The sequence below is a fragment of the Bos taurus genome, chromosome 10 (genome assembly GCF_002263795.3).
Source record: "Bos taurus isolate L1 Dominette 01449 registration number 42190680 breed Hereford chromosome 10, ARS-UCD2.0, whole genome shotgun sequence".
In the NCBI taxonomy this organism is placed as follows: Eukaryota; Metazoa; Chordata; class Mammalia; order Artiodactyla; family Bovidae; genus Bos; species Bos taurus.
Window position 1 is genome coordinate 26703586 of NC_037337.1, and position 17515 is coordinate 26721100.

General features: G+C 44.9%; 1 protein-coding gene across 6 annotated transcripts in view; it reads left to right on the forward strand.

Moving 5' to 3' along the window:
• The first annotated feature begins 4483 nt into the window (after positions 1-4483).
• Positions 4484-17515, forward strand: part of TEP1 (telomerase associated protein 1) — a 40514-nt gene continuing 27482 nt past the window's right edge. For 4 of the 6 annotated variants that reach the window (XM_005211467.5, XM_059890259.1, XM_059890261.1 and 1 more), the window contains exons 1-7: positions 4484-4688; positions 11441-12121; positions 13240-13422; positions 13706-13840; positions 15279-15440; positions 15819-15980; positions 16311-16385. In XM_005211467.5, the coding sequence (XP_005211524.2) occupies positions 11465-12121; positions 13240-13422; positions 13706-13840; positions 15279-15440; positions 15819-15980; positions 16311-16385 (1374 nt within the window). In that variant the 5' untranslated portion in view covers positions 4484-4688; positions 11441-11464. 6 annotated transcript variants of the gene reach the window in all.

The following is a 17515-nucleotide window of genomic DNA, read 5'->3' on the forward strand; positions in this document are numbered from 1 at the left end:
TTTGGTAAATCAGATAATGAGCCAAAGTGTTGTATATCCTCCCCTACTAGTTGCCTCCACAGTCTTCCTTCAACCTCCTTTCTGGATTAGGGTGGAATTTGCACACTTGCTCTCGTCTTTTCCAGGTTGACTCAGAAGCTGGATAGAACTTGGAAGTGTGTAGTTTCAGTACCGATAAGTCTGTTAGACTATAAGAGTCTTCTATGCCTAATTCATGGACAGGGGAGCCTGATGGGCTACAGTCCATGGGGTCACAAAGAGTTGGACTGAGCGACTAACACACACACACACCTAATTCTGGGTTGTCCATGTTCCTCTCTTACCTTGCTTCATGGTGCTCTTCAGAAAGCTCACTTCCCCTCTATCCTAGGCCTTAATGACTCACTCGGGTTCTGGTTAAATTTTTCTGTTTTTTAGCAGCCCTCACCTCCACTTGGATTTACCACTATCATCGGTTCAGACTCATCATGCTTTGTTGGTGCTATCATTTTTCCTAGACACAAAGCTTTATCATCACCTTGAGTTTGTTCTCTTATTTTCACTCGACTCATCATGGACTTCTGTACTACTGAAACAGAAACTGTACTGATTCCTTCTCCCAGTATTTTCCCTGTCAAATATACTGTCCTGGACATCTGGAAATCTGATAGCAGAGAAGTTTGAAAAACAAAGGAAAAATATATACAAAAGAGTAAAAATCACATAAAAATCCTACTTCAGGGAACTCCCTGGCAGTTCAGTGGTTGGGACTTGGCCCTTTCACTGCTGCGGGTCAGGGTTCAATCCCTGGTTGGGGAACTAAGATCCCAAAAGCCTTCCAATGCATCCCAAAAAAGTATCCTACTGCAAAACTAAGTGCCATTATTTATCTAGACTGACAGTCCAGTATAGAAGCAACAATGTCCAACTCCGAAGAGTGAAAAACTACATAGAAAGATTGTTCAGTAGAACATGGAATGAAGAGATTTTGGAGACAGTGTAATTCAAACCTTCCTTTACACAGTGTAAGAAGCCAAGGCAAGTGGCACAGTCTGGATAATGAAAAGGAACATTTTCAATGAGCGCAATATCCAAGTGACATACCTATAACACTGGGACCCGGAGACTGGCTGGGACAAGCATCACAGGTTAGGTTTATATGCAGGACAGTCATAATTACTCTTTTAGGGCCACAGACTACATTCCAAATCTGAGCTAACTCTTGGGATCAAAGGATCATAGCTGGAAAAGTGTGAATTTATCACAACTCCTGCTAACACAACTACAAAAAAAATACATACATTACATACATACATATACATATGCATATATACAAGCGTGAATACATGTGTATGTCATTAGTGGTGAGATTATTGTCTTTTATAGTCTTTATTTCCTCTGAGAGATAGATGTTTATAGATAATTCAAAATACAATCATTTGTATTTCTAATCAGAACAGTGAAAAAAAGTACAGCTTGAGAGTGAACTGAATTAGAAGTAGTAACTTGAGCTCAAGCTCCAAATCAATTGCTGTTTTGGTAATCATGAGTAGATCCCTTAATCACTTTGAATGCCAGTATCTTAATCCATAAAACGGGGATAACACCTATATATGAACATCATAGGGTTATTATAGTCATGAGCCACAGAACTTGGGATAGTCCTAAGGACCTCTACGCACATCTTGAAAAGAATTTAGCTGATAGTTTGTCAATTAAGTTTCCAGGCTACATCCTTTTAGATTAGTGAGCTAGATGATGCCAAAACAAGGGGCCAGTGTATTGCAGCACCCCTGAGACCATGAGTGCCGTACAGAGGGTTACAGGTTTATGCCCAGCTAATGCAGACTAACATTGCTTCTGAGATAGGGATAGAGATTCATCTGGACTCCAGCTGAGGGTAAGGCACTTAGGGGGCTAGAGGTCTTCTAGTTATATATCAGTTTGACTCATCAGCAGACAGGTAATCTGAGCCCCAATGCATTACATACTTTTCAAACAACTTACTGATGAAGGTCAATCTCATAACAGAGAAAGAACTAGTTTAAGTGTTTGCTATGTGCCAGGCAGTGTGTTAAGTGCTTTACATGCATGATCTCATTTAAATGCCAATAAAACCCATAAAAAGTTGATGCTATTATTACCCTCATTTTACAGATAGGGAAACTGAAACTCAGAGGCATGAATTTATGCACCCAAGGTCATAGAGTTTATAAATGCTGAGCATTATTTAAACACAAGTAGAAGGACTTTTGAGCCTGCTTTCTTTATCATACCACATCTCCGGTGTAGATTCACCTCCATGGATGAAACTTATTGATGAAACTCTTACTTGGACTCTAAAAGTGGAAATAGTTAAAGGTTATCAATATCTTCTAGCAATCTATAATGGAAAAGAATCTGGTGAAATTCCCTGGCAGTCCAGTGGTTAGGACTCAGCACTTTTGCTGCTGTGGCCTAGGTTCAATCCCTGGTTGATACCAAGTGCTCTCAAATAGGTGCTTGTTCATAAACCACTTGTTCAGTGCAATTCTTTGAAGTAGGTAGTGGTTAGACTGAATGAAAGCTTCCCTGGTGGCTAGCCATAAAGAATCCGCCCACAATGCAGAACAGGCAGCTTCCATCCCTGGGTGGGGAAGATCCCCTGGAGAAGGAAATGCAACCCACCCCAGTATTCTTGCCTGGGAAGTCCCATGTACAGAGGAGCCTGGCAGGCTATAATCAATGGGATCCAAAAGAGTCAGACACAACTGAGCGACTGAGCATACACACACACAATTAGGCTTTAACGTTATTTTAAATATAAACATAAGGCATTTTATGCATAGTTTAATATACACTAAAATTTCTAGGAATGCCACTACAATGAATATCGTGAGATGACTATACCTTGTTTCGTCCAAAAATTTGCTAAAAATTATTTTGGAAAATCATGCTACATCAGCAATTCTGTTTGTGATATCTGAATCACCATTGAACACCCCCATATCATGCTGCATCTGTAACTGTTAAATTCAAGGTGATTCTATAGAGAGATGTGTACATCTAAGTATCTCATTGTGTCTTCTTGTCGTGTCCAACTACTTATGTATATAAACACATAGTATTTTATAATAAATTACCTTCTCTCTACTGTTCTTTTATATCTCTTTAGACATTTTATAAACTTCTGGACTGTGTATCTAGCTAAAGTACACTTTATGATTTGTAGCTCAGGATCAAACAGGGAATATAAAAATATTTCTTATAAAAAGAGTGCTGGGACTAATGGGATAGGTGGTAAGAGAGGCAACTAGGCAAGTTAGGTGGGATCTGGGTGTCCTCGATTCTGAGATGAAGCTCAGTTGTCACCTGAGAATTCAAGTGCCCTCCAGGCTTGTATGCATGCTCAGCTGTGTCAGACTCTTCCAAGACCATAAACTGTAGCCCACCAGGCTCTTCTGTCCACGGAATTTCCTAGGAAAGAATACTTTAGTGGGTTGCTACTTTCTCCTCCAAGGGATATTCCCCACCTGGGGATTGAACCCCTCTCTCCTGCTTGGCAGGCGGACTCTTCACTACCGAGCAACCTGGGATGCCCACTCCCCACCCTTAGGAAAAGTGAAAGTTAGTCACTCAGTTGTGTCCGACTCTTTGTGACCCCATGGATTGTAGCCCACCAGGCTCCTCTGTCCACGGAATTCTCCAGGCAAGAATTCTGGAGTGGGTTGCCATTTCCTTCTCCAGCAGATCTTCCTGACCCAGGGATCAAACCCAGGTCACCCGCATTGCAAGCAGACTCTTTACCGACTGAGCCACTAGGGAAGCCTACCCTTAGGAAAGGGATATTTTATTGGAGACAGATAATCATAATCTGTTTTACAGGAGGTAAGCATGTTTCTCCTGCTGGAATCTGTTTGGCCCTGCTCTTTATGAAACAGCACTAGCATTACCATCGTAAAGGTCACTTGTCTCTTCCCTGAGTCTGGTCCCATCTTTTGGGAAACAGTTCTGCATCAGCCATTCAGAATGGCTCCAAAAATTTTTTTGTAATCCAGGGACCTCTCCCAGATGGACATAGGCATGCTCTTAGTTCACTCAGGTTTGATCATTTGATATTTACATCCAGTTATAGGCCATTGCTTTAGACCTTCCCTTTCCTTTTCTATTTTTACCAAGTAACTTGCGCCTGAATTAACAGTCCCACTATATTTGATACCAGAACAAAATGTGTCCAAAATGTGTCCAGATCAGCAGCGAACATTGGAAGACATAACAAAAGAGGAAATTTCGCAAAAGAAGAAAATTTGGTAGAAGAGAATTTGGTAGAATTTGTCCCTGAGGGACAAGAAAAGAGAGGGCGAGGAAGGGGAAAAGAAAGTGCGGCTTGATAGTGGCACTAACCGCAGGCCCCAGAAAAAGCTGCGAAGTGCTCGCTCTGTCCTCGTCGTCAGCCGCTCGTCTCTCCGCCCCGCGGGCCGCACCTAGTCCTGCACAGTCTCCGCCCCTCTCCCCGCCCGGCTCCGCCTCGGGTTACCACTCTTCCTACCAGTGGAGCCCAGATCCTGATCCTATTCCTGCTGCCTGGAACCGAGCGTCCCGCTTGGCAGCTAGCTGCTCCAGGCCCGGGTGTCTCCCGGGAGGATCGAGCGCCGGCAGCACCGGCCCCGGCCTGGATCTCGGCGTGGGCTCGGCCGCCGGGGCGAGCGGGCAGGGCCTAGCGCGGCCAGGTAGAGACCTCCCCGGACGCGGCAGGGCGGGCGCCGCGTGGGGTGCCTCGGCCGGGCTACTCGGACAGCTCTGGGAGCGGAGGTGGAGTGTGAAAGAGGGAGCGAGAAGGCGGAAGGAACGGGAAGGCCCGGGGATGGGAGGGACACTGGAGGAGGGAGGAAGAGGCCAAATGAGAATGGGTCCTCTTCCTTGTTCTGTATGCTCCTTGGAAGGGAATCTGGGCTGTGCTTAAGCAGGGTAGAGTGTCACACTACTGCTGCTAAGTCACTTCAGTCGTGTCTGACTCTGTGCGACCCCATAGACGGCAGCCCACCAGGCTCCCCTGTCCCTGGGATTCTCCAGGCAAGAACACTGGAGTGGGTTGCCATTTCCTTCTCCAGTGCATGAAAGTGAAAAGTAAAAATGAAGTCGCTCAGTCGCGTCCGACTCTTAGCGACCCCATGGACTGCAGCCTACTAGGCTCCTCTGTCCATGGGATTTTCCAGTCAAGAGTACTGGAGTGCAGTGTCACACAGTCAACTTAAAAGTGAGATGGCTATTAACGTGCTTCCCAGGTGACGCTAGTGGTAAAGAACCTGCTTGCCAACTCAGGGGACATAAGAAATGCCAGTTCGATCCCTGGGTTGGGAAGATCCCTTGGAGGAGAGCATGGCAACCCACTCCAGTATTCTTGCTTGGAGAATTCCCATGGACAGAGGAGCCTGGTGAGCTACAGTCCATGGGGGCGCAAAGAATCCGAAAGTACTGAAACAACTTAACACACAGCGTCTAAAGTATGATTCTCTTTATTGTTGTTTATGCCAAAGCCTTTGACTGTGTGGATCACAATAAACTGTGGAAAATTCTGAAAGAGACGGGTATACCAGACCACCTGACCTGCCTCTTGAGAAATCTGTATGCAGGTCAGGAAGCAACAGTTGGAACTGGACATGGAACAACAGACTGGTTCCAAATAGGAAAAGGAGTATGTCAAGGCTGCATATTGTCACCCTGCTTATTTAATTTATATGCAGAGTACATCATGAGAAACGCTGGGCTGGAAGAAGCACAAGTTGGAATCAAGGTTGCCAGGAGAAATATCAATAACCTCAGATATGCAGATGACACCATGCTTATGGCAGAAAGTGAGGAAGAACTAAAGAGCCTCTTGATGAAAGTGAAAGAGGAGAGTGAAAAAGTTGGCTTAAAGCTCAACATGCAGAAAACTAAGATCATGGCATCCGGTCCCATCACTTCATGGCAAATAGATGGGGAAACAGTGGAAACAGTGGCTGACTTTATGTTTTTGGGCTCCAAAATCACTGCGGATGGGGATTGCAGCCATGAAATCAAAAGACGCTTACTCCTTGGAAGGAAAGTTATGACCAACCTAGACAGCATATTAAAAAGCAGAGACATTACTTTGTCAACAAAGGTCCATCTAGTCAAAGCTATGGTTTTTCCAGTAATCGTGTGTAGATGTGAGAGTTGAACTATGAAGAAAGCTGAGTGCTGAAGAATTGATGCTTTTGAACTGTGGTGTTGGAGAAGACTCTTGAGAGCCCCTTGGACTGCAAAGAGATCCAACCAGTTCATCCTAAAGGAGATCAGTCCTGAGTGTTCATTGGAAGGACTGATGTTGAAGCTGAAACTCCAGTACTCTAGCCACCTGATGCAAAGAACTGACTCATTTGGAAAGACCCTGATGCTGGGAAAGATTGGAGGCAGCAGGAGAAGGGGACGACAAAGGATGAGATGGTTGGATGGGATTACTGACTCAATGGACATGAGTTTGGATAAACTCTGGATGAACTCCCTGATGGACAGGGAGGCCTGGCATGCTGCGATCCATGGGGTTGCAAAGAGTCAGACATGACTGAGTGACTGAACTGAACTGAATCTCTTTTTGCGACCCCATGCTCTTATAGCCTGCCAGGCTCCTCTGTCCATGGGATTTCCTAGGCAAGAATACTGGATTGGGTTGCCATTTCCTTCTTGAGGGGATCTTTCCAACCCTGGGATCAAACCTTTGTCTCCAGCATCGTCAGGTGAATTCCTTACCGCTGAGCCACCTGGGAAGCCCCCAGATTACAATCCATTGGCTTGATGAATTCTGCTTCACAATGATAGAAAGCGCTGACATCAAACTATCAAAGAAGGATCCTCTTTGTGTAAAGCAAAAGAAAGGAGTGGGTGGTGGATATGGGGGAAGGAGAAGTATAGACCTATACATGTACTTGTATATGCATAGAAAGTTTCCGAAGCTCTTCATATAAAACTTAGCAGTGGTTGTCCCTGGAGAATGGAACTCGAGATAGGGATTTATACTTTTCATTTGTAGGTCAGTTGAATCTCCTTCACAAGCACCAGGGAAAGAAAAACATGTAACTGTAGTTTTTTCTATTTTTATAATAGGACTTCTTTTTAAAGTCTTGAGTCAATTCTGAAATTCCCCACTCCTTTTGCTGGGGGCTCATATAGCACAAAGACATGAGGGAAATGTACTAAGCATACAGGCCGTCATTCTTTTTTGTTGTTGTTGTTGTTAAATTTTTTTTTTTTTTAATTGAAGTATAGTTGATTTACAGTGTTGTGCCAATCTCTGCTTTAAAGCAAAGTGACTTGGTTATATAGATATATACATTCTTTTAAAATATTCTTTTCAATCATGGTTTTTCCAGGATATTGAATACAGTTCTCCGTTCTACATATTAGGACTTTGTCCATTTTAAATGTAATAGTTTACATCTGCCAACCCCAATAGCTTGCATGTACCCATCCTAGTCCATCCCTCTGCCTCCCTTCCTTCCCTTTGGCAACCACAAATCTGTTCTTTATGTCTATGAGTCAGTTCCTGTTTTGTAGATGGGTTCATTTGTGCTATATCTTAGATTCCATGTATTAGTGATATATGGTATTTGTCTTTCTCTTTCCGACTTACTTCACTTAATATGATGATCTTTAGTTACATCCCTGTTACTGCAAGTCAGGCCATCATTCTTTTTTGTAAATTAATTAGTTTTTGGCTGTGCTGGGTCTTCATTACTTTGTGAGAGCTTTTCTCTATTTGTGGTGAGTGGGGGCTTCTCATTGCGTAGTTTCTCTTGTGGAGCACGGGCTCTAGGGCTTGCGGCCTTCAGTGGTTGTGGCGTGTGGTCTCAGTCATTGCGGCTCCTGGACTCTGGAGCCCAGGCTCAACTGTTGTGGCACACAGGCTTAGCTGCTCCATGGCATGTGGGATCTTCCCTGACCCGGGATTGAACCTGTGTTTCCTGCGTCGGCAGGCAGATTCTTTACCACTGAGCCACCAGGGACATCCAGGCCATCATTCTTCATTCCATTTGCCCACACTGATGTCCAGTGAGATAGCCATTGTCCTTTCTGGTTCTGGATTGTCAGTCCATTCAAGTCTTCTTGGAAGTATTCTACATTTCAGTACATAAACTCTTACATATTAAGACTTACGTACGTATTACATAAACTCTTACGTATTAACAACATACTTTTTCCTAAAATACTTAAATGTAAACAGGAGATAAGCATTTGTCCAAATAAGAGAGTATATACATTCCTAATAATATTAATTCAAGCATTCTGTCAGATGGAAGTTCTTAATTTGCAGTTAATAGAGATTCTAGGAGATACATAGGCGGACTTCCTGTAACCTGAATGCAAACTAGTATATACTCATGTGAAAAAGCTCCATAGCTTTCACCAGATTTTCAAAAACTTCTGAATCCCATGGACTAGGCATTGTTCCGACAATGCTGAACAAGGCTGAAGGGTCTTTGTCCTCAGGAATTTATAGTCTGGGGGGATGAAAGACAAATGAACAGACAATTACAATACAAAGATGTGTTCTCTGCTTGAGGAAGTACAATGTGGGAACATAGAAGGACCACCTGTACAAGGCTGGGGGCTGGGTTTCACCCGAGGCTCCGACTGTTAAACTGAGGCCTTCAGAGTGAGAAGGAAGTAGAATTTGGCCTAGTAAAGAAGAGGCTGGGGAAGACGGGTGGTCTCAGTAGAAGGATGAGTGTTCCAGGCCTCTGCCTGTGCAAAGATCGAGAGTCAAGAGATACCTCGGCAATTCATAAGCTGAAAAGAGTTTGTATGGTTCAAGCATGAAGTTAGATGGGAGTAGCAGGAAAAAATGAGACTGGGAGATTAGAAGCCAGGTTATGTGTGTGATGCTGGGCATACAGAGGTGAACAAGACAAAGGAGCCTTGACTCTCAGGGTGTTTTATCTTATTAAGGAGAAATGGTGAACAAGTAGGCAGATAACCTAACAAAATAAATTTTTATCTTGATGAAATAAAGTGATGCAGTAAATGGTGGCTGGGGTATGTACTGCTGCTGCTGCTAAGTCACTTCAGTCGTGTCCAGCTCTGTGTAACCCCATAGACGGCAGCCCACCAGGCTCTGCTGTCCCTGGGATTCTCCAGGCAAGAACACTGGCGTGGGTTGCCATTTCCTTCTCCAATGCATGAAAGTGAAAAGTGAAAGTGAAGTTGCTCAGTTGTGTCCCACTTTTCATGACCACATGGACTGCAGCCTACCAGGCTCCTCCGTCCATGGGATTTTCCAGGCAAGAGTACTGGAGTGGGTTGTCATTTCCTTCTCCGGGGTATGTATTGGGAGCTCCTTTAAGTATAGCTACGTACTGTGTGCCATGTGGACTGGAGCATTTCAGCAAAGATAGTGGCAGGCAGAACAGAGAGAATTAGATTTGGGAGATATTGAAGGAGTAGAATCAATAGGATTTGGTAGTTTATTGGATAATAATAATAAAAAATAACAACTTGCATTTAAGCTCCAGGCACTACTCTAAGTGCTTCATATATTTTTTTCTTACTTCTTCCTGTACAACTATATGAGGTAGGCATTTATTTCAGTTTTGTCGATGAGGAAACTGTGGCACAGAGTTTAAGGAACCAGTCCAAGGTCTCATCGGGATTCAAGCTCAAGCCTATTTTATTCAAACCCCTGTAAGCAGAGGGGGCAATGAGGGGAAGTGGATTTGGGGAAGACGTAGAAAAATGATGCCTTTGGGATCTATGGAGTATTGGGTACCTTTGGGTCATCCAAGTGGTGATGTCCAGCAAGGGAATGAATAAATGAGTATGAAGCTCAGATGAGACCTGGGTCATGGAATAAATATGTGAGTTGCCAACGTAGCAGTGTTATTTGGAGCAACAGAGTAGGTGAGACCATCTTGAGAAAGTAGTGTATAGAAGGGTTAGAAAAGAATTCTAAAGAATATCAATATTCAAGGAATGGCAGAGGAAGAACCCCCAAGAGGTGCACTCAGGGTTTTAAGAGGAATACCGGGATGGCACCATGGAAGCCAAAGGGAGAGTTTCAGGAGAGAGTGATCACAGTGTCATAGTCTACTTGACAGATAAAGTAAATAAGGGCCAAGATATGTCTATTTTTGTAGTAACCAGAATTTCATTAGTTACCTAAGAGGGTAGCCTTGGAGAACTAGTGGGGATAGAATCCTATTTAGTTGGTTAAAGAGTGAGTAAGAGGCAAGATGTTGACATGGTATTTTTTTTTTCTGCTTTAAAATTGCTTTATTTTTTCTTTATATATTTTATTGAAGTATAGCTGACTTACAATGTTTCAGGTGCTCAGCAAGGTGATTAGTTATACATATATACATATATCATTTTCAGATTATTTTCCATTATAGGTTATTACAAGATATTAACTATAGTTCCCTGTGCTATACAGTAAACCTTTGCTTGTTTGTATCTATTTTTTTTTAAAATTAGAATCCTAGCATTCTATTCATACTGAGTCAAACAAGTAGAATCAAAATGTCATAAATTTTTTAGCTAGGCAAAAATTCATGTTCTTTAAAATATATATTATACATACTATATATATGTATACAAAGGCTTTTCTATTATGCTTAATAAAAGCTTGAGCAAGAACATTAAAAAAAATGAAGTGACAGAAATTGGAAAACATAAACTAAATGAAATGGGAGCACTGAATATGAAATAGAAAAAGTCAAACTAGATAAAAGTAAAAGATCATTATATAGTCTGGTTTTTAAACATGGCTGCTGCAGTCCATGGGGTCGCTAGGAGTCGGACACGACTAAGCGACGACTTCACTTTCACTTTTCACTTTCATGCATTGGAGAAGGAAATGGCAATCCACTCCAGTGTTCTTGCCTGGAGAATCCCAGGGACGGGGGAGCCTGGTGGGCTGCCGTCTATGGGGTCGCACAGAGTCGGACACGATTGAAGCGACTTAGCAGCAGCAGCAGCTCATTAAAAACACATCTAGAGTTTTGGAGAAAGAAAGCAATAGAGGTGGTGAGTATTGATACCTGATCAAGGTGTTTGTTTTTCTTTCACCAAGAATCCAGTCCAGATGACCAGTATGGCTCCTGTGCTAAGTTGGGATCAGACCGATAGCTCTAGAGTTTTCCTTACCCCTTCATGTGAAGACATGTTCCTTTCCTCTCAAGCCCTTGCTTTTTCTTTTCTTTTTTTTTTTTTAAGACTTCCTTACTCTTATTAAACTTCTGCCTTATCTTTTCCCTACTCCTCCTTAGAATACTCTCTGTATTCTCTGGATTGAATACTCCCTGAATACATCCTTGGAATGAACCCGGTCCTAGAAAAACAAATATTGGTTGTTCTCTGCCTTCAGGTCACTGGCATTACCAGGAAGACTATGGGAAAGATTTAGTCCCAGTACACATGCATTCCCACTACAGCCAGCTGCTCATCACCTCTCTTTCTCTCCTTCTAGCTATATACAGATTGGGCCCCAGTCATGGAGAAATTCCATGGATACGTGTCTACCCACATGGACATCCTTTCCTTGAAGAACCGGTGCCTGGCCACACTTCCTGACACGAAGATGTTGGAGAAACCACCTGGGCATGTGTCTACTCACTCAGACATCCTCTCCTTGGAGAACCGGTGCCTGGCCACCCTTCCTGACCTGAAGACCTTGGAGAAACCACCTGGGCATATGTCTGCCCACTCAGACATCCTCTCCTCGGAGAACCGGTGCCTGGCCACCCTTCCTGACCTGAAGACCTTGGAGAAGCCACCCGGGCATGTGTCTGCCCACTCAGACATCCTCTCCTTGGAGAACCGGTGCCTGGCCACCCTTCCTGACCTGAAGACCTTGGAGAAGCCACCCGGGCATGTGTCTGCCCACTCAGACATCCTCTCCTTGGAGAATCGGTGCCTGGCCACACTCACCATTTTAAAGAGCACTGTGTCAATCAGCCCCTTGCTCCAGAATCTCCAGATATCTCACTTGGCTCAAGCTGATCTGTGCAGCTTGAACAGCAGCAACCACCTGCTTTCTGAGCATCCAGCCTCAAGGGTGCAGTACCTCTCTGAGGGACGAGGCCTTCTGACCTGCCCCAGGGTCTCGAAAACCATCTCTGCCCCAGAGAGAGTTCAGGAAGCAGTTCTGGTAATGGCTCCAGGCAGCTGTCTTCACTGCAGCCATATGTGTTGGATGCTCTAGTCACTAGCTTTCAGTGCCACACTGTCCCTCTGTTCTGCATCTGTGTACCCTGTCTCCTCACAGTCTCTTCCTGAGGTGCCCTTTACCCAAAGGTTCTCTTCATCAGCATCAATACTCTTATTGCATATATAGTTCAGAGATTCTGAACAGTAGAGCAAAAGTAGATTTTGTTTTTAGAAAGCCTCTGCATGGGAGGAGAGCTGGCATTATATTGCAGTAGCAGAGTCAGTCAGGTGCTTTTGAGATCTTACAAGGCAGAGACACGACTGTAATACCCTGGATCACTTCACTGTGTGTGCATGTGCAAACACACGTCCACTTACACATCTATATAAACACCTTTGGCATACAGGTCAGGATCGATAGGCAGATACACATTCCTTCTGTGGAGACTTGAGATTTGGACTGAGGGAAAGGTGAATCTGAGCCTTTCCCCTTCTCTGCCTATTATTACAAGCCACTCAGACTTGGGCAAGACTCTTAACCCTTTGAAGCTTTAATTTTCTCACCTTTAAGATGAAGTCAGTGAAAGTCCACCTCATTGAGTCATTGTGAGGATTACAGCTACTGCCACCTTACATTTATTCAGCACTTTGCAATTTGCAGAGTCATATACACATCCCATTTAATCTTCTAACAGCCCCATCAGGTAGGTGGCAGAGGATGAGGAAGCTGAGGCTCAGAGAGTAAGATCACGATTGCTGGGGGATTAATCTGGGACTTGGTCTTTTTTTCTTCTAACTCCATAATACCTTAATAGCAATTAGAAGATGTGTTGTGAGGGGCCCCAGGCTTCTAGGCTATGACATCAATAAGAAGATGAAAACAGATCATGAATCATCTGAGCAAATGCTCAGAATGTTGATTTGGGAAACAATGTGTGTGTGTGCCAGTGTGTCTCTCCATCAGACCAGACAGATCCATGCTAGGGTGTGAAGGGAGAGGAGTTTAGGTGCTAGAAGGTAGATGTGGACTCTTCCTAGCCCTGGATGTTTCTTTCAGCTCTCTGTCTGTTTGAGGGGCTGCCGGTGTATGCTGGGATTAATAACTGCCACAATCCCCAGGGTCGATGGTCATCTTCAGGAGAGAAAAAGCCAGAAGAGAAGGAATGGGCAGAGGCTCAAATGCCTTTTTATAGACTAAGCTTGGGAGAGGAGGAGGAGGTGGAGGAGCTGGCCTTGAAGCTCACCCCTGGGGACTCTGAATCTCATCCTGAGCCTACTGAACAAGTCCTTCAGGAAGTGAAGGTAAAAGTTCCGGAGCTGGGAGAGGTTGGTGGTGGTGGAGGGGAGGGGATGAGGAAGGTGAGAAGAATGGTCACCAAAGGCTGATCCAGATCCCCTCCATGGAAAGAAGGGGCAGGAGCTCTGGCGTTTCACTTGCTAAACGTCTTTTCAGACCTCTTAGCCAGACAAACATCTTCCTGAATCTGGGTTCTTTTTCTCTGTCTTTGACATTGTAAGTTGGCCTGAGTGGATGCTTAAGTTGGTCCTTCTGACCCCTTTCTTCCCTCTCTTTCTTGATTCCCAGATGGTTCTCATGAGCTTTCTGTGTTCATCGCTGGTGGCAAATGTAAACAGAAATGATGCAGCGTACTCTACCCAGGCTTTCCTCCTCAAAGTCTGTAGCGAAGTTGCCCGCTTTGAGCCTGAATTTGTCCTCAAGGTATTGTGATGTGAAGGAAGGGATGGGAGTGGGAAGCTAGGAGGAAGGGAATTTGGTTATGGTGTATGAGGGGGATGGTGGGCAGATTCGTATTAGGGGTGGGAGGAGCTTTACTTAGGAAGACAGTAGGATCTTTGGGTGAGCCTGAGGCCCAATCCCTAGGGTTCTCTGAGGAGGAGGGGAAGAGAGGATTGAGAAAGAATATACTAGGGTTTGTTTATTTAGTAAGTTCAGTTCAGTTGAGTCACTCAGTTGTGTCTGACTCTTTGCGACCCTATGAATCACAGCACGCCAAGCCTCACTGTCCATCACCAACTCCCAGAGTTCACTCAAACCCATGTCCATCGAGTTGGTGATGCCATCCAACCATCTCATCCTCTGCCGTCCCCTTCTCCTCCTGCCCCCAATCCCTCCCAGCATCAGGGTCTTTTCCAAAGAGTCAACTCTTCACATGAGGTGGCTAAAGTATTGGAGTTTCAGCTTTAGCATCATTCCTTCCAAAGAACACCCAGGAATGATCTTCTTTAGGATGGACTGGTTGGACCTCCTTGCAGTCCAAGGGACTCTCAAGAGTCTTCTCCAACACCACAGTTCAAAAGCATCAATTCTTCAGCGCTCAGCTTTCTTCACAGTCCAACTCTCACATCCATACATGACCTCTGGAAAAACCATGGCCTTGACTAGACGGACCTTTGTTGGCAAAGTAATATCTCTGCTTTTTAATAAGTACACAGGCTAAATACACAATGCCTTGAGGGCTATACCAAAAGATATAATGGTACTTGGATCTGGCTCTTAGGGCATGTGTGGTATTGTTAGGGAAACCAAAGCAATCCCAGATATTATGTAAATGCAAATGGAGTAGTAGATAGCAAATGTCTCAGAAGCAGAGAAAAGGGGGAAAATATTTCCTATTAGACTTTGGAAGATGGCAGGATAAATCAGCAGTCTGAAAAGTGAGAGGTCTTCCAAAGAGGGAAAGTGAAAGTGAAAGTATTAGTCACTCAGTCATGTCCAATCTTTGCGACCCCATGGACTGTAGCCCGCCAGTCTCCTCTGTCCATAGAATTCTCCAGGCAAGAATACTGGAGTAGGTTGCCATTCCCTTCTCCAGGGGATCTTCCCGACCCAGGGATCGAACCTGGGTCTCCTGCATTGCAGGCAGTTTCTTTACCGTCTCGACCACCAGAGAAGCCCTCCAAAGAGGGAAAGGGTTAAACGCCCTTAAGTGGGGGTATGTAGACTTAGGAGAAGACTGGTGAATAAGGGCTAGATTATGGAGCATGTAGAATGCCAAGCCAAGAAGCTTGGACTTTACAGACAATATGGAGGGCTCAGGAAAGGTTTTATGCAGGCAGGTTAGATAAGGAAGTTAGTTTATGGCACGATGCAATGAAGAGGTGGCTGAGAGGCCAGCGCTACCTACTCTGTTCCCTAGGCATCTCTGTACACCAGGCAGCAGCTGAATGTCCGGGATGTGGCCAACAAAGTCTTGGCCATTGCTGCCTTCCTGCCACTCTGCCGCCCCTACCTGCGACGGTACTTCTGTGCCATCGTCCAGTTGCCTTCCGATTGGATCCAGGTAGCCAGGTTCTACGAGGTATGGCATTCAGTTTCCTGAGCTTGGATTCTCACTTGGTTCCCTTTCCTTTGCTCACTGCATCCCTGGAGAAAACTCTCAGACACTTTGACCTGCTGTCTCAAGCCCGGTGCCCAGACAGGACAGTCTCTTGCAGTACCAGGCTGGGTTGCCCAACAGGGAGGGCGTGACTCAGAAGGGCTGGGCGGAGTTTGAGAAAAATTGGTGTTACTCTGGACCTCGTGTTTACAGTGAAGAAGAGACTCTGAGGAGTCTGCTGACAGGTCCAGGACCACAGAAATTGCCGTTGTTGAGCTGGGCCTGGGAATTTGTATCCTGTACTGTCACTGAACCCCATGAAGTGGTCTCACCCTTGATGGTTTTTCATCTCTTTGACAGCTCCTGTGCAGAGAACAGGAAGACTGTCTCGCACCCCTGCCTGCCTGCCTGCGTGCTGCGATGAGGGACAAATTTTCCCAGTTTGATGAGTACCAGCTGGCTAAGTACAACCCTCGGAAGCACCGGGCCAAGCGGCGTCCCCGACGGCCACCCCGCCCGCCAGTCAGTCCCTGCCTCAACCCTGGTCATTTACAGCCTGGCCCCTTTTTCCCTAGAAAGTTGGCGGGGGCGGGGGGGGGGAGGGCAAGGTGAGGAAACACACTGATTTCCCCCCAGCCGCCCAGCCTCCTCTAAACAACTGACATGTTTCTACCACCAGGAACAGAGGGAGTCAGAGAAATGCAGAGGAGCTGAGTAGAGCTCAGGCAGCAGAGAGCAGGGCCCGCCTCTTTCCCAGCCGCTTCCTTTGTGATAGAGATGGGCTATTGGAATGGGTCTCTCTAGGGACAACCATCACCTCCCTTTTTGAAACAGTTTCTTCTGTCCTTACAGAAGGAACATACATTTTCTGAGACACAGACATATTTGCCAAGGTTCATTTGGCATATTCGAGGTGAACAGAGGATGGTGAGTGCCTTTTTCTGGGGTTCTAAATGTACATGTACAATCTTTTCTCAATTAATACTTAGAAATGGAATTCCATTTGGTCTAGAAATACTAGTAGTGGGTGTAGTAGGCACATGCCAGTGTCCTTGGAATTCTCAGCTGTGATTTTGGGGCTTTGGGAACACTGGGAAAGGCTCCTTTTGTTTCCACTTTGCTCTCCTTGGTGTCATTCTTTACTGACAGAGGTCACGTCCAGCTGGATAAGTGAGTTAAAAACATTATGGAATCTCCACCTTCCACAGGAATTTAAAAAAATAAGCCAAATAAAAAATTTTTATTTTCGTTTTTACTTTAATAACAAATTAGGCACTAGTCTTAGTGGTTAGGGCTTCCCAGGTGGCGTTAGTAGTAAAAAAACCATCTGCCAACACAGGAGACATAAGAGATATAGGTTCAATCGTGGGGTCGGGAAGATCCCCTGGAGGAGCGCATGGCAACCCACTCCAGTAGTTTTGCCTGGAGAATCCCGTGGACAGAGGAGCCTGGTGGGCTACGGTTGCCATAGGGTCGCAAAGGGTCGAACACGACTGAAGTGACTTAGCATTCGCACACACACACGCTTAGTGGTTAAGAGCGTAGAATCTGGATCCAGACCACCTAGTTTTGAATCCCACCCCATCCCCACTCCTTAGTTGCTGGCTGTGCAACCTTGGTCAAATGACTTACCTTCTCTTGACTCATTTTCCTCACATATAAAATGAATCGGATACTAGCAGGACCTACTTCATTGGGTTCTTTGTGAGGAGTAACTAAATCAGTTACTGTATTTAAAGGATTTCTAACAATACCTGGATCTGAACGATGATATCATATTCATTAAAATAAGATTATTAGGGAAATATGTTAGTATTACAAGAAAACACATCCTCAGTTGGTCCACTGGTCTTTTGATCCTATTAATATATCCCAAACTTAGCTCTTCTAAGATAGAAGACTCTGAAAGCCAGCTGCTTTCATTTTTTAACTCCTCACAGCTTACATTGTGCTCCAGTTGCATGCTCCAAGTCTCAGACATTTGTTCCCCAACCAGGGATTGAACCCATGCCTCCAGCAGTGGAAACATGGAGTCTTAACCACTGGACCACCAGGGA